The sequence below is a fragment of the Aphis gossypii genome, chromosome X (genome assembly GCF_020184175.1).
Source record: "Aphis gossypii isolate Hap1 chromosome X, ASM2018417v2, whole genome shotgun sequence".
NCBI classification, from domain to species: Eukaryota; Metazoa; Arthropoda; class Insecta; order Hemiptera; family Aphididae; genus Aphis; species Aphis gossypii.
The window spans coordinates 57341718-57368823 of record NC_065533.1 but is presented as its reverse complement, the minus strand read 5'-3'; the positions used below and the strand labels follow the sequence as shown (position 1 = coordinate 57368823).

Here is a 27106-nt window from a genome sequence, read left to right as displayed (position 1 = left end):
GCCACGGTTATAGTCAATTTCAATTAATTTTTGACTTGAAGTCAAATCAGGATGTGGCCCACTTGTTAAAGAATAAAGAGAAAAATGAATCAATATAATCCTCTTCATCGTCTATTTTATATCATTGGTTATATGTATAGTCAATTATTATATGTTTATCGGGGACCATTTTACCATTTTACCCAGTCTTTTTTTCGTCTGCTGTTGTGCTTTTGTTGCCACAATAGTCACTAATTAGTTTTACTTTCGAAGTACCTAAATTTTTATTTACTTTCCTTTTAAAATATTAATATTATCCTTTTAATAAATAAACCATAAATAATATTTTTGAGCGATTGTTAACTCTCTCAATGGTAAATTCTCCTTAGTCCTTGGTATACTCCAATATTACCTGACGAAAACATGTAAACTCTCCCGAGGCTTCAGTACTAATACTAATTTAATTTAATTTAATAAAAATAAAAAAATTAATCCAATATACAAAATATACGTAGGAACCTATGATAAAATAAAAATGTTCAAATTTAATTTTTTTGATAGTAGGAACATATAGAGATTTAAAAAATCTTATATGGCATTTATTTTTTTGTCTTAATAATCTAATATTTTTTGAGCTATAGCTTTTTCTTTATTTTTTTGTATGACTTTTTTTCCTTGTTTTTTTTTTTTTAGTTTATTACAACTTTGAATTTTGAACAATTTTGGTCCATATAATGTTGACCCGGGAGAGTTAACTATGAAATCAGGAGAGTCTACCACCTCTCATATTTTTACATTTAAGTGTTTTTAACTTTTAAGTCAATGTGGCCCTAATATAAAACTAGTAGTAACATAAAATTGATTCTATTGACAGATTTAAAATGTTATGCGTTTGTAAGACGGTGAAAACAAGCACATTCTTTTGATAACATTTAAAATTTTTATTTTATAAAGTAGATATAGAAAACATTGTACAAGACGAATTTTATAGTGTCCATTTTATGAAAAATTATACACACATTTTTCTGTATTTCACGAAGTGTAAAAAGTGCTTTCCATTTCATGAAGCGGCCAATACGCTTTACACGAAATGAACCGTCTCCCTTAGAGGATGTGACAAATCTATACGTCATCTTTAATTTTACGTTTATTGAATTATTATAGACGACTCATAGATTATGAATTTTTTTACTGGTATATAGTGTATCGCCATCGTGAATCTCATTTTTATTTTATTGTTGCTTATGATTAATTGCACGAGCATGATTATGTATAACTTTAATATAGGCATTATACAAATATGACTGTGAAAAAATTGAATATACAAACATGTAAGCATTACATTTTTCAATATATTTATAACAATAGCTATAACTACAAATATAAATAATATTAAAATTAAACAAACGAATCGCGCTTTATGTATACGAGTATTGGGCTGAATCGACGTAATCGCTTTCTGCCAACCATTCTTTCAAATATGCTCTGATCGTAGTACGAGCTTGCGTTAACTCCGGAAGATCTGTCGACGCAGCAGGATACATATTTGCGCAATGTGCTGTCCCTGTAGAAATAAATGCAAGTCGCAATCAATATAGTTCTCATTACTAAATAGTTTTAGTTATAGTTTTATCTACACGTTATAATTAATAAAATAGCTAAAAGTGATGATATTAATGTAATTTTACCATTAATAAAAATCACCACGTTGTTTTTTGTTGTTGCGTGCGTAATACCCAATGCGTGCCATGGGTCAACGGAACCATGTACGAATAATACTCGGCTTTCTCTTATGTTTAAATCGCCAAACATTGTATTAGTTCTTTCGGCCGCGTCCGACAAAAGTTCCGAGTTATATCTAAACGGAAAATATTATCTTTATCATGATATTTTCAGGCAACTTGTTAACTTCTAATACTACACATAGTTTTTATATTTTAATATATTCTAAATTTATAATTAACCTTATATACAGTCGGTTAATAAATTAAATCAGTGTGTATACAAATTATCGTCGTAAAATCGACATATCTCTTATAGGTATATATTATCTACTCCTCTTGGTAAAGTACACCTTTTAAGTAAGAATATCATTTTTTAGGTGGTAAATGTTAATAGTTAATAAATTAAAGTATTAAACCTTTTTTTTTAAATTGTTAACACTACTATAAAAAAAAAAATAATAATAATTTAAAATTTCATTATATGCTTTACAACATTTAATAAGTATACTGTAATATACTAGGTATATGCCTATAATACCGAAATTAATATATCGTTTTCATCAACTTACGATTTTCCAAAAATGTCCATGCACAAATTAATGAAAAAGTCTACTGGAAAGTTATGACCAAACACATGATCATCTTGACTGGATGTTTGATAAAATCCAAACTCTGTACAAGTTTGATATGTCCATTGTCGACCTATAACAACATTTTTTAATCACAAAAACATAAAGAGCAAATTAAATTGTAATATTGTATACCATATTAACTACTTTTTACAATAAAATATTATGTATATCATTATCGTGTTGATAATTCTCAAACATTGTTTTGTACATAACTTTCATAATTGAATTTAATATACTTAAAAAATACTAACTGCCTCCTGCTGCACCGCTACTCCAGGATGTATTTACATAAAAATCAATCAACTGGGAATAAATATTATCTTGGCAATCTGCTTTATGTAAAGATAGTAGTTTATTGTTAACAGCTGCGTATCTATCTAACTAAAACAATACAATTAAATTATTACAATATTGCTAGAAACCAAAGTCCATTATTGATATTAGATAATGTAATAAATGTTTATCTATTAAATTTGTATCAAATAAATAAAAACTCATCTCGGATTGAAGAATAATAACTAAGATATAATAATGTATTCTTATAATTTAATATACGTATAATTTTTCAGAGTTTGGTACCATACAATAATCTTAATATATAGGTACAATAAATAATTTATCTAGGATACAATATAACATTTTAGTCATTTGAAGAAGATAAAAATATTATTATTATTCATTTTTACTATAAATATAACGATATTAAATTATTAATGTGTAACATCAAAACCCTTTTTAGGTAAAGCGAGACTCGAATTATATTATATTACATAATACATAAGCAAAAAAATGTTGTTTTATTTCTAAAATTATAGTATTAATTTAATCTGTAATAAATGGCAACTATTTATATATACATAAAAAAAAAAAATTATTTTCAATTTTCATAATCCATAACGAAATTTGTGAGTGACTGTGTGTCTGTGTGTAAGACTATGAACCACTTCATGAGGATTGAAGATAAAAAACTATAAAACCCTTTGGATCTCAAAGAGAAATAAATTTCATTGAAAACAGTCATAACTCATAAGTAGTGTCTGAGATTCACTGTTAGCAGTTCACGTTTGTTATGGTCATGCCCATGCGTTTTTGTTAATTTGCACGAAATATATAGTTATACATTTTCTTATAACGGGGTGGGGTTTATGTATCAAAATTTTTTTTTAAAACGCATATTGTTGCCATTACGTTCATCGCTCTGTAATCTGTTCAGCATCCAAATTTGTGTAAAGTACATATATATATATTATATATATAAACTTACTGGAGTTGGTATTGATTTGTTAACCATTATATCACACAAAGTTTCTAATGTTACTGAGGATCGATCAGGATTCGAATAATGTCTGTTGTCTTTATTATATTGTACAATTTCTGCAAAATTATCAGCTAAAATTTCAAACAAATATGATACATCTTTATCGTTTTTTCTGTCTAAGGGATCACACAATCTAAAACATTTTGAAAACATTTATTATTTATACATGGAATATAAGTCATATTATTGCGGTTAACTTCTATATTACTTGAATTTTTGTTCAACTATTTTTGCTCCATGATCGGTTTTAAGCAAATAGTTAATCATTTGATTTGCTTCTTTTATTTGTGACACACATTCTGGTTTATATGATGCTAATGCATCTTTGACTACCATAAAATATTCTACATAAAATAAAATAATATATGATTATGTTGAGTTGTGTAATGGTATTACTACTTTATGATACAAAGAAAGTAAAATTATTAAACGATATTTTTCATTTTATTCGACGAACTAACAAATATTAATTGTACATTTGTACATAAGTTGTAATTTTTAAGTATATATTATATTGAATTATGACTTTCATTTTTATTTACCTGAATTTGTTTATTTATATATGAATAACTAAACTTAATAGTATCATGTTATAAGTCCCTAAATAGTTAACACTTGTAACACTGTATCAGGTATCTGCTAGTATAAGTAATAAATGTAAACCTGTATTTAATTAATGATAGTCAATATAATTGTACAACAATCTTTTAAATTTTGCATTGCCTATACATATTTATACTTTTTTAATATTATAAATATTTTAATAAATGAACAAAAAACAACAAAATAATTTTTAATGTATTTGGCTTGTTTATAAAGTAAGTACTTAACTATAAATATTTTAGGTACGTATGTCCCATTATTGTATTAAATTGTAATAAAAATAATGACGCTGTTAACAACTTAATTAAAAAATTAAATTATTAATGCTGAGTTTCATAAACAATTTGTAAACATTAACCGAATTAGTGAGCTAATGGTCCCTCAACCATGATTTAGTGGCCCATTTTAGTGAAATATTAAATTAATCAACGTTTTATACTTTAATGCAGCTTTGAATAAGTAGGTACTTGTATGTATAATATAATATTAATATAGGTAGCATAATACAAACTTAAAAAAAAGAAAATAATATTTTTTTAAAAAACAGTTAATTGCTATTTTAATAATTAAAAAGAACTCTTAAGATGAAATTACACCCTTATTATGAAATGTCTCTATCTTACAAACGTACAACATGGTAAATTTTGGTTCAATAATTTTTCCCTTCATAAAAATGATTTAGACCAAAGTTTTATGGTTTTTATTTATATTTATTATAGACACAACTCCTCTCGAAAAAAAAACCTGTATATATAACTAATATTATACTATTATTATGATGTGTGTTTGCCTGGAATATTAAACAGTAAAAACCGTGAACAAAAAAGCTCTAGGATGTAGCGAAAACTATTACGGATACTGATATATAACTATATAAGAGTCTTAACATCATCGTATAAAACGATTATACCTATATATTGTATTATATTATATTGCGGATATAAAATATTTTGGACTTTTACAGCAAAAATCATACAGGTTATTATTTCGCAAAAAGTTGAAAGTCTTTTTTAACTTTCATGAAATTCCGGGACCCTCCAGCCACCTATAACTACATAACTATGATGTATCTAATTATTATCGTATTCTAATAGATAATACAGTGTTTATAAACTGTTATTTTTACTATATTATTTTCAAATATATAAATTATATAATATAATATACATAACGGTATTTTTCAATGATTATTATTCAAAAATCACTATAATTTACTGAATTGTTGAATAGATTTTTAATATAAATACCTTTAAAATCAATTTTTGCCAACAAAGGCCCACTAGAAGAAACTGCCATGTGTATGAGATGTGGGTATTTCATTCTTAACCATGCCGCTAAAGATCCAGGGTAAGATCCTCCAAATGCTACCCATTTAGCTGTAGACGGTATATTGTATTTAGTTTTGATATTAACAATAAATTCTGCCAAATCAGCTAATGCTTGTTCAGTGTTCAAGTACACTAAATTGCTAGTACTTAAATCTCTGAAAGATGTATGTTTATATATGAAAACATAATACAAATAATCAAATATTAATGGTAAAAATAAATAAATAAAATGTACAGAAAACTGTTATTAAAATATAAGTAAGCACAAAAAAAGGGTTAGGTATGATATTTTCAATTTTATTAATACAAATTTTACACTTTTTTAGAAATCCGCTAAATACCTAAAGGTATTCTAAATGAAGCAATGAAAATGTTGGTTTTGTAGTATGTTAGTGTGTTTTTTTTTTGTTATCTGTAGAGAATCTTGAATTTTAAATTTTAATTTAAAATAAAAATTCTAAATACCTATTAAAAAATAATATATCAAATTCCTAAAATTTTTAATTCATAATCTATAAAACATGATAATTAGCAAATAATTTAGTTTAAATTTTATAATTGAGACTTATTCATAAATTATTCTTACGTCGACCTAAAATATCAATAATACATAATAAAGATACTAGATACATTATACTTTATAAAAATTTTAAGTCCAAATGTTCAAAACACAAAATTAGATATTCAAACGAAAAATTATAATATTGATTATTTTGTTGTTCACTTGTACCTCATTCAACAAACATTGAGGGCGTTTTTATAGGACTTATAATTTTTTGATATAATATTATTATTTACTATACAATCTATACAGTCGGTATCTATACATTACGTAATTTTATTTACATTATTTTTATACCACAAACTTATTCAAATGGCTTTATGATACATCGGCGTTAATTTATATAGTCTATACTATATCTGTGTATAAATAATATATAATAAAATATTCATTGAAGATATTATAGGTAAACGAATATTACCGTTCAAATTCATTGATTTTTATTTTATTATAATTCTTTAAATTCTTACTCGGTGGGGTGACTTTCGCCATAATACCGATGTTCCAATTGGAAACAAAAAGCATTAAATTCTTTAGCATAGTCAATCCAGGATCCACTGCGCATCCACTTAGCTGAAATTTGTCCCTCTCCTCCAATCATTAAAAACACTGGTCCATCATTTTCATAATAGTCCGAATTCACTTGATACCTCTATGCATAATGTATCAAAATTATCTTTATATACGATTTATAACTATTCTGACGAATGATGATGAATTCGTAATAGATTTATATTTCATAGTATGCCTACTTACCTGTTTCCATGTTCTTTTGTCAGTATGGTTAAAATGGTCTAACTTCTGTATAAACCATTCGTCTTCAGCATCCACTGTTTTTAATAATTTTGGCTCATTTGGTTCTCCTAAACCAATAAGAATGTTTTTTATACTGTTGGCTGGTGAATTCGCCCACACAAAAAACCACAATACACAAAATATCGATTTCATTTTTCAATTAAAAATATCTAAAAAAAAAAAAAAAAATATGTAATAGTATACTAATATGATAATATGTTTATATGTGTAAAATAATTAATAATTATTGTACCTAAATTAAAATTATGATTATATTTTATTTTTGTAATTTTTTTTAATAAGCTAGGTAGCTAGGTAGATAATTAACAACTACGCATTAGCTGGTAAAATGTTTTTGTGTAATTAAATTATCAAATTTTAGAATAGGTATATCTACCTACTTAACTTAGAACATCTAATTAGTGTAATGTATAAATGTATAAATATACATTCATAATATAAATATTATATAAATGTCATTTGTATCAACAATTATATTATAAATTTAAATAAATATTACTATTGATTTTATAATACAACTTATGAAATCAAGACAGTGAAGTACCTGATGTATTCAATATTTCAGTATAATAAATTTAAACTTATGTAGGTACTCGTAAATGTTGATAATGAAATATATTTTAAAATTAAAAGTGTTTTTATTTTAAGTTTATCATCTAATTCGAGTTTAAATTTATTAAGCGAACTTATTTCTAATTGACTAATATATTGGTTGATTATTATCTTATATTTTTATACAGGTAATAGGTTTAACTAAACAGCAAATAAGTCATACAGTTACTATTAAAGAATCTGACAATTTCCTTAAAATTATTCAGGCATATAATTTTACTTGGTCTTACTTAATTATATTTTTACTTAGACAAATATTTTAGTGAAGTATAGTAGGAAAAAATAATCAATAGATTTAAAATTTAATACTTTTTACATGAATTATCTATTATATAAAGTAGAAATATTTTTAAACTTCAAAATACAAGTTAGAAAAATTATATTTTAATAAATGGTAATTATTTTTCTGTATTAACATATTTTATTTTTTACCAAAATATTTTTAACTATATAATTAATTTTATAATAATAACACCAAATTAGTATAACAGGTAGGTTTGTAGACCATATTATATATATTATATATATATTTATATAATAAATTTAATAAAATAAAGTTTATAAACCTGATAAATTTCATGTAATTTGTATACGACCGAAGAGTTTTTTAAAAACACTTAAAATACCTCACTAAATATTATATACAAAAATAATTTAATTTTAAAATTAAAAAATGTACTACTTTACTTGTAAAAATGTATATAGATTTTGTAAACACGTATACTAAATAAAATAAATATATAGGTATGTATATGATACAGTTAAACGGGTAGATATTATACAAGTATATAACCGTTAATAAAATTAAAATATAAACTCTTTATTTCCCCTCTTGATTATTTAATTCATACTAAATAATTAGGTTATATATTATATTTATCAACTAATTAAATAAGCAAATACCTACTTCTTAATGAGTTTGTCTATCTTATCGTTAGACACTTGTGCTCTGCAATAGGTATAAAAATTAAAAATCATTAGGTATATTTTTAGATAAATTATAATTGTATTCAGTGTTGTAGTTTATAAGTAGGTAGGTACTATTATTTGTTTTCAAAATAAATTAGTAAAAAACGACATTTTATCTATGCGATAAGAATTTTTTTGATATTTTTTTTTCTTTGTGGATTATAAATTTAGAAAATTTTTTCAAAAGAAACACCAAACATATAAATGCTTCTATACGAAGAAATTAAATACACATTAATACATTATCCTTTGAAAAATTAATTTTTCAAATCTCCATGTATAATATTGATAAAAAATGAGAAATGAGAAATGCAATAAAAATAGGAAAATATTTACACGCACACTTTTTTCAAACACAATATTGACTTTTTTCTGAAAAACTTATAAACATTCAAATCTATAAATACAATATCGAATGGATCACACAATACTACAAAATATACTCTATCGTGTTCTATCTTATTCACATACTTCGTATTTATGAGTTTATTAGTTTTATATTATCTAAATAATGCTTATTACTTATCTTATAAAGTCATAAATTGAGTCCTAGTAATATTTATGATGTTTATTAGTTATTTCTATTTTTTTAAATGCTTTATAGTTTAAATTTTATAGTATCATTTTTATTACCAACTTGTATTTATTTGCTCATTTAAAAGTTTATTGTAAACAGGTACCTATTAATAAATTATGCCTAAAATAAGTACCTACCTACTTAATTAATTGAAATATGCGAGTAAATAAAATATACATTGATTCAAATTAAGTTGAGTTCAATTATATCATACGTTATAAATTATTATTATAGCTTAGGTCTATCTATAGTATCACAAGACTGAAGACACAAACAAACCAAATTTAGCACCACCAAATCGATTAAATTAATATATCACCAAATTCTTATATTAAATAATTGAAATAATATATTATTATCATAGTATTATGTACATTACACAATGCTTATTATAACTTACTCAAATTATAAAGATTTTCTACACTTACACATAACTACGTATTATTTTTATTGTAATTTTAGTTCTTAGTGAATTTTATAAGCGCATTGTTTTTAAATATTGGACAATCAGTACATTTTTTAAAAGTGTATTTTCTTAGTTTTCAATACCAGCCTTAGTTATTATAAGTTTTTTTAATTTTTCATTCAATCATGCACCTATCTAGGCAATGTAAGTATAATATTAAAGACTGTAAGTATAGGTACACTATAGTCTATATATGAAAATAATGAATTTAAAAATGTACCCAAGTAAAATTTTAAACAATATTATTCAAGAATTTGACTTTTATATTCTAAAATAGTTGATTGCTTCATAAAATAAGTAAGTACCTTTATTAAATACATATTTGATGTATAGGTACCTATAACGTAAAAATCGCATTTTAAAGTATTTAATTTCACCTCCATAAAGCCGCATTCGACTGATGTACTTGCCAAATACGCCAATATAACTGTACATTTAACCAATGCACAATTACGGTGTTCACACGACTGGCGTATTTGACAAGTAATACGAGTAATATTGGCCGTTCCTTTGACTTATGTCACATTTACCGACAATCCTCGGGAACGGCACCAGTGACAAATAATTGTACAAGTATGCCGATCCGACGGCATGGCAAGTAACCATCGGCACCAAATATTGGCCAAGTATAGTCGTCAGAATGCGGCTTAAGATAATGTAAGTAGGTACTATCGCTACCTATAATAGTGACGTACCTAATTAATATTCAGTGTAATAACAATAAGTAAGTACATATTATTATAACGTACCTATCTACATTCAGAGAATAAAATAAACATAAACTTTGATAAGTATACCTATATCTAAACGTGTAAACCGTAACATAGTTTTTATTGTTCTTATATAATAAATATAGTACGTACATAGCTAGAAGTTTATTAATTACTGAAATTTGATTTAAATATTAACCTACATTACCACTTAAATAATTTATCAGTATTTTTATTTTATAATTAATATATACATATTATGAGTAAATAATACGGCCAGGTTGCAGCCTAACTGTAATATTATTTATCGCCAAAGGCATGTCTAGTATCTATACCTATATTTAATTTAAACACGACAAAAAGGGTGAACTGCATCTTGCATAATATACCTTACTTATACATAGGTCACAATCTTGAATTCATAATTCCAAACAAAACACAATAAGTGGTTCTAAAGTTACAACTTGAGGTCGACGAATGAAATAAAATCCTTATGGTTTTATACAAGTATAGACGTATTATAGTCAGTAGGTATAGTTAATCAGATAGATGATAAGTTTTTTGCGAAATCTATTTGTGTACTTATCGAATATAAGTAGGTAGGTGCCAAATTAACCACTTAATTGTTTATTACATTTTTTTCGCCATCACCTATTCCTACATAGTTGTTGTTACTAAAAACGATAAAATGTCATAAAAAAATACTTACAGAATACAGATTATATAACCCTTTATTTATTACTATACTACGTATACCAAATGTAAATAAATCCGTATACGTATTTTCAATATATTTAAATCAAAAATAAAATGTTTGGGTTAACTTTGAAAAATGTTGATTAGATATTATCTATATGCGAATGATTTAATCTCTTATACGTTCGTCATAATAATTAATATTTAAATATTTTATAGGCACCTACTAACTAACCAACAACGAATATAATATATTGAATATTTATTATTATAACTATTTGTAGATATTTAAACAAAATAATGCCCATAACAGTTTTAATAACAATTATTATTAGTTCATAAAACAATAAAGTTGTTTAGTTGTATAAAGTCGTAAAAAGTACACGTAATACAGAGCAGTCGTTTTAGATTTTATATTTGAGATATATTTTGTAAACAATAAGCCTCTTATTTTATTAGTCAATAAAAATAATTTCCATTCTCAATTTCTTATTTTGTTATAATTAAAAAACGAAGTGTAAAAATACACATTTTGTGAAAATTGTGGAAACCAAATTTAGTTGATTTCTAATTTCTTTATCGTCCTCGTGATTTTTTCGTTACCTAGTTCATAAACGATTAATAATAATGTACGTTATTTACACTTAATACTTAATAATAATAACAATAATAGCCAGGCCAGTAGAAGTGAGTTATAAAATTGTTGGCACTAAACGGCACGCGTATACTGTACAGCAGGGATCGGCAATTGGCAGCCTATACGGAGAAGAAATAACCGCGGACTACTATAATTACAAATTTTTTTAATGCTAATTTTACGCACATAATACATATTTGATCTATTTTTAAGATGCAGTATTTGGACATGTTTTAAAGAATAAAATATATCGTTTAAGGTTAATCGAATCACTTGAAAATACTGTGCGCATTAGTTGACGCATTAATCGAACTATAAAAAGCTGGCCCAGGACAAGAAATGTAATTTTTTTAGTTGTAATCTTCAAGTATATAATCGTATTATTGACCGACACTCGACGCCGTGGCCTACCGCTCGTCACTTCAGCTTTTTTGCGTCCGTTCGCAACATCTCAAGCGAAAACTACGAAACCGAATACGCGTCCGCCCACAAAATCGTTACCTCTTTGACCGACCGTTTGTGTTTTACGTTTTTACATTTCGTTGTATAAAATATTATCATTTTTAGTCGATTGTTTTTTACTTCGTTCAACAAACCGACGCCACACGTTTTCTCTTCTTTACGAGAAACGTCGTTCGTCTTATTGCTTTTACTTTAGTGTGTGTCGAAGGTAACCCCTCGTGTCCAACTGACGCGGTACTTCGATTCGCTGTTAATAGAGGAGCAAACTAGTGCGTACCTCGTCCACTATTACCACGGTGATAACGCTAACAACAATAATTATAGTGATAACAATTTTCGTATAAAAAATGCTACAAGCACGTGAAAATACGAACTGATAGTAAAATCTTTGAATATCATTATTCTGTAGATCTGTGATCTGTAGAATATAGTTTCGAATTGTCTCTAGTGCTCTTTACTCGATTTTGAGAGTATAATAATTTGAACAGTAATTTAATAAAATAATTGTGTCGATCCACACTGTCTTTTGAATCGTAAGTACTCGAGATTTTGTAATATGTAGCTTTAAAATGTTTTTTTTTTTTTTTTATTGTTATTGTTCGTGAACAATACATTTTTGAATATTTTTATTTTTGTACGAGAAAGTAATTTGTTTGTCGTAGCTCTAATGAATGACACCTCATCAATAAGGTCTTTAATTTTACAGATATATCATGGATAATGAGTACAAAGTTGGAGCATTATGCGAATTGATAGCATCTAGTGGGAATAAAAAGAAAACAAAAAAAGGTAGGACCCTATACAATATTTGTATAGCATTTAAAGTAATGACTATTAATTTTAAATAATAATATTATGGCCTACTCGTCTTGTATGGTACCTACCAGAATTATATTATCTACAGTAAATTATTAATCTAACATGGAAAAGATTTTTATTTGTTTTTACATTGTAATTAATTATCATCATTTAAGTAAAATATCATCAATAAAATGTAAAATTAGCACTTTTCATAATACTCAATTAAAATAAAAAAAAATTCATTATTACATATTTAACCTAAAAACACCTACATATATTGTTAAATAATCCATATTTTATAATTACCAACAACAAGTATATCATACCTGTATAATCATTATTATTCTATGGGAAATATGTTCAAGCTGTTGTAAGTTATAAAAAAAAATTGCAATAAATAAGATAGGTAAATGATTTTTGATATTGCCAAATCAATTCTTCTTCTTTTTTTCCTTCACCTTCTCTCCCAACTATTTGAGGTTAGCCAACATGGTCCTCAATTTCATTTACTACGATCCTTAGCTTCTCCTCACAAACACCAGTCATTCTCATGTCACACTCTATAACTTCAAACTATCTCTTTTTCGGTCTTCCTCTTTTTCCATCCACACTTATTTTTTTTTTCACTGAAACTGCCTCAGTTTTTTCTCTTCTTAAAATATGACCTAGCCATCTTAACCTATTTTCACGCATTTTGTCAACTATTGGAGCCACTCCTATACTACCTCTTATATACTCATTTCTTATTCTATCCTCTCGTCTATATTCTCATCTCCACAACTCTCATTTTCCTCTCCATTGTTTTATGATAATCCAACATTCCGGTCCATACATCATTGCCGGCCTTACTACCTTGCCACATCTATTATACACAATGTATTATGAAGATATGACAATTTTACATTAAAATTACATTTGAATGTGTCAGATCATTTTGATACACTCTATCACTATCCAGTGGTTTCAAACTTTTTGACTCGCCGCCCATTTTTCTTACTATATATTTTTCCTCGACCCATGTCACATTTGTTAGCCAAAAAAAGTTCAAATTGTTTAATGTCTTAGTATACCAACATAGAAGTGTTATTATAACTGAATAAATTTAAATTTACATTTTTCTAGGTGATACTTAATTTTTTATCATATTATGTAATGACGCAAAAACAATACAAGTCATGATATAGTCATGAAATAATCTATACAATTTATAGATTAACAGAATCTTTTATTGATTGAGTCGGGCTATCGTTATACCATTACTTCACTTGATTGTTTATTCTTATCTTCTACAAATATAAATTTGTATGACTTACTCGAAAATTATTTTATCTGATATCATGAAATATTTTTTTTTTTGTCATGACTCATGACGTATCATGTATACCTATGGATTTTTTAAATTTTAAACAGAAGACTTATCTCATAACCCAACTTTAAAGCTAACGACTAATCTATATTATAGTATAGTTTTTTATGTTTATATTAGAGTAAAGTGATAATTAAGAAAAAATGAGTGCACAGATATTACATTTGAATGTTTTTAAGTTTCACGTTTTTGAATTACCAATTGCAAGAAAAATAATGAAGTAATTTAATGTATTAAGTAATAAACCAAGTTGCTTACTTTATTTTTATAATTTAATTGTTAATCATTTGTCAAATTTACAAATATAGTGTTGCGTGTCAATATCAGAGTTTGAATCCAAAGTGTTATTTTAAATGAAAGTTACAACCTAATAACAAATAATGTGTTATACACTTATTAATTTAATAGGGGAGTCGCAAAGTGATTTACCATATTCAATACCTATTTTGGGGGTCATGACACTAAAAAGGTTGAGAAACACTGTATGATAATATGCAACAAGTAGCATACAAGACGAGTACCATGTCATGTTACAAGTACATTAAACCATTAATTAATTAATTAAAATTTGTATCGATATATTTTTTAAAGTATAGAAGTAAAAATTGAAATTTACAATATTTAATATCAATACAGCCTTTTAAATATAACATTATAACTTTAATTTATGTACAATAATGTTTTATACTTTAGATAAGAATAAGGAGAATATCAAATGTCAACTTCAAACAAAAACAAACTTGGATAATTTACCTAAAAATGAAAGTGTAGAAAAATCCAAGAAGAGAAAATCAAAAAATTCGAATAAACAATCAATAAAAAAAATTAAAACAATTACTAACAATTCTCCACAAATTGAAGCTGTTGATAAAAATTCAGAAATAATTAATGAAGACACAAACTCCGGAGTTATTGCATCTAAAACTTTTGAAAAAAAATTTAAAAACAAAAAAGACAAAAAATTCAAAAACAATTCAATTAAATCTAATAATGAAACTAAGATAATTGATGAAAATTCTTTAGTTTCTCCAAAAATTGAAGCTGTTGACATAAAACCAGAATTATTAGTATCAGCCAATCAAGCCAAATTAACTAATAAAACAAATCAGATTAATGAAGATGCAAACTCAGGTGTTTTTGCATCTAAAACTTTTGAAAAAAAATTAAAAAAAAAAACAAACAAACAAACAAACGACAATTCAACTAAACCTAATGATAAAACTAAGAAAATTGATAAAAAATTGTCTACAACTAACTCATCGTAAGTTTTCGTTATAACTAAAATAATAGTCTAATATTTATAATAATTTAATTTTACAATAAATCTGTTTATAGAGTTATAAAATCTTCTGAGGAGTATACTGAAAAAGAGTCAAGAACTGTGTTTGTTGGAAATGTTCCTGTTGATGTTAAAATGTCAGCAATTAAAAGTCTGTTTAAACAGTTTGGAGAAGTAGAAACTACTAGATTAAGAAGTGTAGCTGTTAAAAATCTTGACAAGCCTAAACGTGTCTCTATATTAAAAGGAGATTTTCATCCACAAAGAGACACTGCTAATGTGTATGTTCGTTTCAAAACCATTGAACAGGCACAAAAAGCATTGGTTTTAAATGCCACACAGTTTGAAGGACATACAATAAGAGTAGACATGGCTTTAAATTCAGGTCATAAGCAAAATATGAAAAAAGGAATATTTATTGGAAATCTGCCTTATAGTGAGTGTTATTAAGTTAAAATTTTTAATTATTTTTCCTTCTATGAATTTGATTTCTAAATATACATTCTTAACATTGATAAATGATACCCAGAGGTGAGTGAATATGGGATTATCCACGGTTTTTATTCTCAAAGCAGCCTCTTGATAAAATTTATTTACTTCTTACTTTAGGTTAATTTTGTCGTAGTGGTTTTGATATAAGTAAATTATCTACTAATAATTTAAAACTATAACTTAATCTCAAGTTTCCTGATATGTTACCGGTAGGTATTTTATTTGTTCATTTATCACTTACATTACTGGTTACTGAGCAAATGCATAAAGAAAAAACTTAGATTAATCAAAAAAAAAAAAAGTAATAATAAATTAGTGTTCTAAAAAATTGAATTTATTTATTATTGGTCAAGTTGTTTGCTCAGGATCGAAGCAGAAAAAATTATTTTCTATTTAATTATAATAATATTATTATTTTTTAATATAAAATTTAATAAAATATTTATTTACTTATTTTATGAACAAATTAACAGCCCAATGTTTGGTAAGTTGGGTTACAAAAATTTAATAATTAATAAGGCCTCAATAAACATACAGTAAACCTTGCATTAGACTCTTAAGCTGGTACCTAGAAATGTCTTAAGCAAGTTTTACTGTAGTTCTGTCACTATCATTACCTTCAGGTTTTGAATTTTATTATTTTCTTTTCTTTTATTGGTTGGTTGTTTGGATTTATCGATATTTTAAAACTGATTGAGTAATTATAAATAAAAATATATCAATATACCTCGTATATACAAATTTAAACATTTTGATAAGTGCTTTAAAAATGTATTGAGAAAATGATAATTGTTCAATATAATATACAATATATTTATTTGTAAAAATATTTACTCTTGTGAAGGTATTCAGGAAGATGAAATATGGGACTATTTTAAAGATTGTGGATCAATATCAGCTGTGCGCATAGTCCGTGATAATGCAACAGGTGTGAGCAAAGGTTTTGGCTATGTAGATTTTGAAGTGAGTATTCATTTTTTGATTTGTTTATATTACTAAAATATGTTTTATGTTTAATTGTCTAAATTTTATTATTTAAATTTAAAAATAAAACATTATATCCTCATCGTAAATGTGAAAATAATTACTAACATATAGTAAATTACTTTTAATTAAAAATCAAGAAATATAATTTTGTTATGAATAAAACAACCATTTATATTAAATATTTTCAAATTGGTTTGTAATGTATAACTTATGTTTTTATTTACAGAATAAAGAATCTGTTGAATTAGCTATGCAAATCCAAGGTAAAAAAGTTCAAAATAGAGAAATTCGCATTAAAAGAATTGAAACAAAAAAAAATACAAATAAGGTGTTCAACAAAAACCCCTTACCATTTAAAAGAACCAGACCTATGAATAAAAGTAGTCAAAACTTCCAAGGAGAAACAATGAAGCCAAAGACACAAAAAAAGGTAATAATTTATTTATTAAATTCAAATTAAAAGAATTATTAAGCGCATTTGTACTGGTTGATTATCATTTATCATTAACCACCAGATTATAAATTATGTTTACATTATTGATATGAATTCATTAAGTCTACTGATAAAAAAAGATTAATTTATACATTCTTATGATCCATATGTATTTGATTCCTTGTTTATATATACTTTACTCATTCAAAACCATAGTATATCAATTCAAAGTATGCATAACTGTATTTCGTATTTTTCTGAACCTCTACCGATGATTTTTGGTAGACAATAGTAGGAATTTATGCACATTCACCATATATTTTTGTCCGTCTCTCTGTGTTTTCTTATTTTGAATAGAGTATAAGAACAATTATAATTTTCAAATGTTTTTAATAGATAAGTATATTAAGTAATTCCCATTATATGGTTTAACCTAGGCCCTTCCGTACAACTACCACTCCTCAACATCTTTCTCATTTCTGTAACTATCTTCACTAATAAGTATATTCTACAAAACTAGCCCCTTTTGACTTGTCTACTCATCACTGCCTTATACATCCTTTTAGTCTTTTGCTCTCCAATATCTAAGTTTATGACTTCTTAAATTATCTGTTCCCGTCATTCCATACGTGTTTTGTCTAACAAATCTTTCTGCTTTTTTTTGTTTACCACTATGTCTAAGTTTTTAACATATTTATAATTATAATTGAATTTTTTTCTGTTTATTATAGAAACAAAAGCCAACAAAAACTGATTTAATGAGAAAGAAGATTGCTAAAAAATTAAATGCGTAATCCAATTTATATTGAATTATAAAATTGAAAATTTACAAAAGTGTATTTATTTTATTCAAGTTAAAAATGTTCTATTAGTTGAATTGGTAATTTTTCAATTTTAATATTGTTTAATTACCTAACCTCGAGGGTACAATAATTGTAATGTAGCAGACATAATATTGCATTTGTTCTGGTGTGACTGGTGTGAGCAGGCAAGGCACCCATCTGCGACCTGCCAGACATGTTTGCATGGGTAAATTATTGCTCAAAATCAAAAATGTTTTGCCAACAAAAATGTCTAGTCATACAGTGAACTTTCCAATTCTAATTCATTGTTTTTACAGATGAAAGCAGCAGTAGTATTCTTTGCAACTGTAATGCAAGATATTGAAGAGCATTAAGCTCATCAATGATGCTCTCTCTACCATCCTCAAATGTTTTAGATCACTTTTTAAAAGCTACTGGGTTGATAATATCTTCACCATACATCGTTATCAATAATTAAAAATAGTCTTTTAAGTTTTTCCCGAATTTTACCAAAAATTCTTTTGTGACAATGTTACTTTAACTTTTTATTCATGCTCACAATAATATGTGAATGTATAATGAGTGTTACTCAAATCGACACATACGTCCACTTATTGTATTAATAGAGACTAAAAATTAGATATATAGAATGTAGATAGTTAAAAACATAAACTAGGAGTTTTCAACCTTTTTGGATCCACGGCTTTTTCGATTTTAAAAACAACTAAACCGATTCCTGTACAAATAATAATTATAACTAAATGAACAATTCTATTTTATCTAAAATAGTTAGAGCTCCTTTGTTAGTTGTTAATGAGATGTAAGAAATGCCATAATGGTTGAAAACTTAGGGCTACATGATGATATGCAAGTTAACAAAACTTCACAACACAAATTCCATCAGTCATTATATAACAATGTAAAATGTAAATTTTAAATAGTCCTGATATTAGTGTAAGACAATAAAGCATATATTGATTTCTCTGTTATTACTTCAACACTTTCAAATTTAATCACAAATATGAAATAGAAAATTATTCCACTGATAAACTTCAGTGTTAAATAAATTACTTTTTCAAATATTATAAATGATAAATTATAATGTATTTTCACTGCTTCATATCAATATCAGTTATGTATATTATTTTACGTTTGTAATATTAAAAAGTAAAAAATGAAAATATTGTATATTTTTAAAAATTCTACTGTCTTAAATTGTATTAATTATTATTAGCTGTATACTTATTGAGTTGTGTATTCACAATTGGTATAATTTTCAAATATATGTCAATTGTGGATAATACTTAATATTTAATGTGTTGTAAATATTTAAAACAGAAAAATTTTCTGCTTCAAAGTATTAAAAAAGTAGAACTTAAAAATGTTTTATTTCGACAAGCTAATGCAAAAAAAAAAATTTTAAAAACAAATAGATTTTAGATTTTGAAAGTGTTATTTAAATAAAAAAAAAATCACTTAATATATTCTTTTTTTATTAAAATAGAAAATTTACAACCTGTAACATGTATAATAAGTAAATAGGATATTACATGGAAAATATTTACATGGTGATTAAATATGAGGAGAGGCTGTGATTGAACCCTCACTAGTATAATCTAACAATGATTTTAAAATCTGGTTTTTTAATATGATAAAAGTTATGAATTAAATCTTCTAAATAATTACAAAATATTCTAAACAAACTAATAAATTCACAATTATCTATATACTTAGTTTAAAAGGTATCAATCATAAATATTTAATGCTAAAATCATACATAGGTAAAAAATATACAAATTAAAATTTTATACTTAAAAATGAATTTAGTTATGTATAAATTAAATTTGTATTTCATAATCTCACTTATTTTTAACTTATAAATAACTGTTAAGTTCACAGCTCCGGTTAATGGTTATTATCATATATAAATTCATTAAGCCTCATAAAAGGTAACTTTACCTTAGAGCTAGATTTATCTGAAATTGGGCATAAAATTCCAGCACTATTGCACTGAGGGAAAATACAATTGTTGGTAATCGGGGAGATGGATTCATAACATTTAGCATATTTATAAAATTTATTTTTTTTCTCGTTCTTCTTCTTATAAGAACTTCTAGTCCTTACTGATGTATGTATCTATAAATAAGAATAACAATTAAAAAAAGTTAAATAAATCACATAGTTTTAATTATTTATATTTCAATAAAACAACCTCCTCATCGTTTGTTTCTCCTTGGCCAATTAACTTCAGTATATGCTGATAATTATACATATCTTGTGGTGATAGACACTTCTTATGAGCTAACATCCAATGAAATTTGTCTGGGCATGGTAGACATAGTATAAGTCTATCACCGCTTTCCTGCATCTTCCTGATAATGTAAAACAAATCAAATAACCATTATGTAATTTAAAAATAGTAATAATAATCATTAATGTACAATTTAAATTATTCATAATTTGTTTCATACCTGAGATATGAATAACATTGTTCACATATTGGTGATAGGGTTTGATGATAGTCCATACACAGAACTCCACAAAATGAGCAATATTTTTTGATTATCATATCATCTGAGTCCTTAAAACAAAAATTAACCTATGTTTAGACAGTAACATTATTACATATGTGTGCCAATATTACTATTAATATTAATTATGACATTTACTGTCTCCTGACATGATATTTAGGCAATGCTATTTTTTCATCTTAAGGCTTATGATAAAATAAAAGTAAAATTAATTATTAATTACTATAAAATTGAAATACTTAATCTATAGTTGTACATCGGTATTCAATAAAAGTTTAGCTTTAAGGCTTAACATGAAAAATTAAACATTAAAAAATTTTGTACTTGATTTATTTCTATTATGAATACTATTTTGATTAAAAACTCTAACTATTGCCAAATAGTTGGTTTAATACAATAATTTAAATGTTTATTATTTTATTTTGATAATATAAGTAGTTTTTAATATACATAAAATTACAATGAATTCAGAAAGGATACATGTATTGGATTCAAAGATTTAGAAAATACCTTGAAAAAATACAATGAAAAGATATTATTGAGACATAAAAAAATACTGGAGATAATCAACAGATATGAAAGAATAATATACAATCTATAAAGAGATCAATCAGATATAATAAATTCAAGGCTGGGCAAGTTAACTAATTATTTTAACTCATTAAGTTATATGAATATAGAAAAATTTGAGTTAAATATAAAGTTAAAAATTACTTTTTTAACTCGTTAAAAGATAAAAGTTAGTTTGAAAAAAAAAGTAACTTAGTTAAAATAATTTATATTTATTTTTTCATATAAAATTAATTATCACATCTTTGTATTGAAGCTTAATAAATTACATAATATAATGGAAATTTTACTATTTTAAAAAAATGCATGTAGTTGTATTAATTACATAAATTAAGTTGATAATGCCCAGCCTTGATAATAATGCTTGTAAGAGGGAGTTGGCCCCTCTCCCCCCAAATTGTGCATATGGGAATCTCATGTAATTAAACAATTGTAACAATTAATATAATTATTGTAGATTAATAATTTATCTCATATTTACTTCATTATTTAGCTTAGCTAAATTGGATGTTCCACAATTCATCTTTTGATGTCTTTTACACCAAGGTTTCAATTTATTTATTGAGTCTTCAACCATGATAGTATATAATGCATTTTCCTTATGTTTTTGTAGATAGTAATAGCCAATAATTTCTTTTAATGGTTTATTTGGAATCTAAACAAATGTTTTAAAAGAGTGTGAGAATTAAATTATTTATTTTAATCATATTTAAATTACTTGTTTTCTAATTTGCTCAAAATTTTTCCCAAACTTCAAAAATGCTATCTCGAAATTATGTTTTTCAAAATTTGACCAATTTATAATTCGAGTATAGTTTGGTAAATCTTTGAATGCTTTGCTCAAGTTGAAATTATTATGAAATAACAAACCTAGACTTTGTTCAGTATTATAGCCATATTTTGTTTTTGATAAAAAAAAGTAATCAATTACTGTAAAAAATAAATTTAAAATAAATTTTCTTAAAATATAAATATTATGAATTATTAATACACTTATCATCTTCTGTAAAATTGTCTGATGGTACCCAAACTGATAGTGATTTATGACGTTCCATGTTCTTTTCTGTAATTAATAAACTCATGACAATAAATAATTATAAGCATATTAATATGGTATGTATTAATAAACTATAAAATAACAATATACATGGCAAAATGTACCTGTGTGTAATAATAGCTCTGGAATGTCAGCTTGGTAATTAGATCCCACTCTAACTTGTATGTCTATTAAAAAAAAATAATAATAATTAGATATTTTTAATTATACTAGAAAACAGTTTTTAAACATGTATAAATCCATAAAACAGGGGACTTAACAATTTCATATTAATTTGGCATAAAAAGAAAAACATGACAGACAAAACAGAACATTACACAGATTATAAAAAATGTAAAAATGTATACTTTTTCTATTCAACAAATAATAATGATTTGTCAGATAAATAAATGGCAAATGATTTTCGTTGGATCTAAAGTACCTAAACATATAAACTTTTGACTTGTAAATGTCTTATGGCTGGAGGTCATTCTGTAATTTGTACAACACTGAGAATATTACCAGTCGGGACGGTGATTGTAGCAACTGGTACTGGTTGCTAGATAAAATTTAAAAAATAAAATAGAATTATATTTATTGTGGTTTAATTCTCTTCTGCTCGTATCTAATACCTAATCGACATCGACATTTTTATGTCAACTGTATTCAGTAGAATTAAGACATTTACATATACCGATGTGTCTGCAATCTGCATGTAGAGTAGATATAATATAGTTTTTTTTTATTGTGTTTCCACTATCAAAAGGTATAAAATATTTAATTTTAATACTTAAGGCTAGGACATCTAATACAAAATTTATCAGTTGACATTTCTAGAATTAAAAGTAAAGTTTAACCTAACAAGTATAATTTATGGGTGAGAACTGTCCGCATACAAGTGACAATTGACTACTATCTTAAAAACCGACAAAGAAATGTTAATTGGCAATTGGTCTAGACTCAGAACACCAATCTATTCAACTACTAGCTACATACTTGACTGACTTATCTAATACCTACATATATTGTTACACTGTATAAATAAGAAGATACACACAATTCAGGTAAAATCGGAAACCATGTTTACAACACAAATAGGCAGTTCTTCAATTGTAAGGAGATGTAAGGAGACGAAGTCCATCTTTTTTTTAAAAAGTATTTATATTATGTATCCCTCAAATTTTTTTCCTAAATCAAAAACTGCTAATAGGTATACAATTCTTACTATTTTTTCTAATAAAACCTTTCTTTATTGAAATTGTAGAGCGTTGTTGCTTGCCGTTCTTCGAATCTTTTAAATTTGTGTAAGCCATACTTCCTGAATAACACTAACGTATACTACGGCGTATGTACACAAAGTTGAAAATTTAAACTATACAAGTAATAAACAAAACACGAGCAAAATCAAATATTAATAATCAAAATCAAAATTTGTAATCAAGAATCCAGATAAAAACGTCAAAGGCCGACTGAAATTCTAAATGGACGTCACAAACTCACAATTCACAAGAGATAAGTCTCCACTGTTTAACATCAATTGTGAAATACTTAATGGTAATTAGTCAAGCTTTCTAGTGTAAGTAACATTAATCAGCAATGATAAGTATATTACGACAAAATAGTATGAGTTTTCAATATATATCCTCCTATCAAAGGACCCACAATATTTATTACAGCAGTGCTCCGCGTGGACAGATTGGGGTCGTGGTCCACGAACTACCTCCAATCTTAAAGCTAGGACATACGGAACGCGGTCTGCTGCAGGGGCCGGCAGACCACCGCGGGTAGCGATCCTACTGTATTATTTTACAGAGGTCAGAGACCTCAACACGCGTCCTGTTTGCCGTACCCTTAACACGTGCGTGACGTAGCAACAAGCGAATACCAACACAGTGCCGTTGGTGAACGAATAGTCACTTCGAATCACTATCATTTATTAACAAAACGAATTGTTGAAAAAAAATAACAAATAAAAACACGCCTCGCCAGTCGTGGTCACACTGATTTCAGATTTAATGAGCGAGGAAAAATATATGTCATATACACTATAGGTCAGGATATCTCTCTTGTTATTTGCTTAGCACACTGCCCGCAGCGACTCGTTTTTTACCCCGAAAATCGATAACTCGTTAACGCAAACCAACACACACACACGCGCGCACGTATATGTATATATATATATAATATCGCCACAAACTGCAGTACAAATTGTAGTAATATAATCTTATAATGGTTTTATGTAGATTATATCATTTTGGATTTTTCGTAGACAATGTAGACGTATGTCAGCATAACGTAACTTCAATAAGCTCTTTGATTTAAACATAGACATTTCTAATATATTTAAAAATGAGAGATTCAAATTTTAGACGTACTAATATAAAAATATATCCTGCGCAAACGAGTTCTAATACTAGGAATTTTTTCACATGAAATCAAATTATATAATTTACACATGTGCGCAATCAAGTTGTGTTTTTTTACGCAAACGAATCGTTGCCACATTGCTAGCTTTGGGAAATAAAAATTGTAATTAGGTATTTTATAATAACACAAAAATTAGTAAGATTGTTCTGTTCGAGTACGCGTATAATAATAACACGTGCGTCCGGTTACCACCTAAATACCAACTTCGTACGTTGCTCACAACACACACACACACCAACCGATCTGTGTATCGTGTAATATTTGTGTGTATGGTGTGTGGTGGTTTAACACTTGAATACTGACGAACTACGTTATGAATATTTAGTTTTAATAATGTATGTGAGAATTATAAGTTGATGTGTGTTTAAAAACTATGAACAAACGGTAATAAGGGTTTGGTGGATTAGTTGTATCGTATTACTAAACGCAGTTTAATTGATAAATAAGCTACATATAAATCACAGCAAACTATAAACCTAATTAGAGATATTGAAAATGTGTAATCATAATTTCAAGAAAGATCTTTATGCATAAGCTGATATCCTTTGAAAATGTTGGGGGGCTACTATTATTCACATAATTTACAAAATTATTCCATACATATAAGTCAATTAACATATCAATAATTAGATAATAACAGTAATGAATATTTTATTTTAAAACCAGCATTCTGGAGGGAGGAATCATTTATCACCAATGACAAGTGCGAGTTGCAATGTATTGGTTCTGTATTATTTATATATGTTATTTATATATGGAATGATTAACGGGTGTCTTACATTAGGGCTCAAAGATAAAATAATTAACTATTCCCACTATCGCAATTCGCATTATCCGATAACTACTATGCGATCGACCACTACTGTATAGGTGTATAATATAATATAAATAATAATATAAGTAAAATGTTCTCAACATGAAATGTACGATATATTATATTTGAAAAGAAATATTTCTTAACATTTTTTTACTGAACTGTACAGTATTTTTATAATTTTGCAAACATTTTTGAGGGGGCTTAGTGGCTATAAAGACTTAAGTTTTGTCATAAAGACTTTATGACAAAACCGATAATAGGTAAATTTTAGGCCGGTGTCACACTTGCGGAATAATCGCAACATATAACATTATATAAATAACAATAAATAATAAATAAAATGTAATAAATAATATAGCAAACAACGTAGTTATTAGAACTGGTAAAATATATTCTGCGGCCCTAAACTGGTCCAACGACGTAAAAAAGCATTTAATAATGATTATTATAAATCAGTAATGATGTAAATAGGTATAGCAAATACAACAGTAATAATAATATAACGTATAAAAAATATAAACTCACATCGTTTTGTGGAACACAAACTGGGCCAGCCGGTCCGTTTTCAACGCTGCTCGGGCACAACCCGTCCGAGTTCATCTCCGGTCGTCGGCGACCGTTACGATTACTCTCGTACGACGTAAATTTATAGCAAAGTAGCAAACGTGTGTCGGTAGTTTGTGACGTTAGCAGACGGAAAAAACGAACTGAACATACTGAACGCCGAACGGATAATGCGAGACGACGTACGTGTCGAGTGAGGGCTGGCGGCCATATTAAATTTAGTCCGCCAGCGAGCCGTTGTCGTCGGTCGACATCGCGTCGTCGGCAGCACGATAAACACGGTATCTTTAAACGTGGTTGGCAGCCGATCCATATTATCGACAATAAAATAATATATTAATAATAATTCACGACGATAATATTATTAATAAATAATCGAACAAAAATAAAGCATTATAACAAACGTAACGGACGGTGCGCGCGAGTGTGTGTGCAGTGTGCAGTGTGTGTGTTTAGTGTGTGCAGTGTGCAATGTGCATCGGCGGTTACGTAACAAAGACAAATCGCGTATGACCGACCCGCGACCGTCGGGTTTCCCCCTTTGTCGTCACTAATGAGCATCGCGCTTACGATATTGCCGGCGCAGGTAGGTACTAAATTTCCTCTGGAAAAGGAATATTTTACAGATAGTAAATGATATTATTCGACTGTGCGCAAATCGTTTGTCGACGACGTTATCGAAAAATCGGCATTCAATATTATATTTATACGACATCTATTTAATATTTATTGCCCAATAGTTTATATTTGATATAATGTTAAAAATATTTAAAGGGGGTCTCGTCTAATCGCTGCAGGGAGTCAATTTATCGCGCGTATAAAATCATTGCGGCGAATTTTCATCACGGAACGATATAATTTATCATGTACGTATTACGGGGGGGTCTATATAATTTGACAATCTTTGCT

At 26.7% G+C, this 27106-nt stretch overlaps 3 protein-coding genes across 8 annotated transcripts; 1 reads left to right on the top strand and 2 right to left on the bottom strand.

Moving 5' to 3' along the window:
• Positions 1-1311: 1311 nt before the first annotated feature.
• LOC114127779 (putative serine protease K12H4.7) lies at positions 1312-10701 on the bottom strand. 6 transcript variants are annotated; one of them, XM_050206823.1, is made up of 11 exons: positions 8886-8996; positions 8482-8523; positions 6903-7111; positions 6617-6798; positions 5504-5739; positions 3862-3997; positions 3600-3786; positions 2587-2716; positions 2273-2405; positions 1668-1837; positions 1312-1543 (listed from the first exon to the last, which is right to left on the bottom strand). In XM_050206823.1, the coding sequence occupies exons 3-11, from the start codon at positions 7092-7094 to the stop codon at positions 1398-1400; spliced, it is 1512 nt and encodes a 503-aa protein (XP_050062780.1). In that variant the 5' UTR covers positions 7095-7111; positions 8482-8523; positions 8886-8996; the 3' UTR covers positions 1312-1397. The 6 variants fall into 6 exon arrangements, with proteins under 6 accessions (XP_050062780.1, XP_050062783.1, XP_050062785.1 ...); XM_050206826.1 differs by having other exon boundaries at positions 8880-8978; XM_050206828.1 differs by lacking the exons at positions 8482-8523; positions 8886-8996 and adding an exon at positions 10686-10701.
• Positions 10702-12427: 1726 nt separating this feature from the next.
• Positions 12428-18283, top strand: LOC114127790 (RNA-binding protein 34-like). Its single transcript, XM_050206558.1, has 7 exons — positions 12428-12624; positions 12798-12880; positions 14952-15519; positions 15594-15973; positions 16874-16992; positions 17243-17446; positions 18181-18283. The coding sequence occupies exons 2-7, from the start codon at positions 12805-12807 to the stop codon at positions 18241-18243; spliced, it is 1410 nt and encodes a 469-aa protein (XP_050062515.1). The 5' UTR covers positions 12428-12624; positions 12798-12804; the 3' UTR covers positions 18244-18283.
• Positions 18284-19897: 1614 nt separating this feature from the next.
• On the bottom strand, positions 19898-26869 carry LOC114127789 (REST corepressor spr-1-like). Its single transcript, XM_027992112.2, has 8 exons — positions 26159-26869; positions 22515-22577; positions 22345-22416; positions 22072-22283; positions 21835-22008; positions 20724-20833; positions 20465-20624; positions 19898-20388 (listed from the first exon to the last, which is right to left on the bottom strand). Exons 3-8 carry the CDS (start codon positions 22406-22408, stop codon positions 20158-20160), a joined length of 951 nt encoding a protein of 316 aa, XP_027847913.2. The 5' UTR covers positions 22409-22416; positions 22515-22577; positions 26159-26869; the 3' UTR covers positions 19898-20157.
• Positions 26870-27106: the final 237 nt, after the last annotated feature.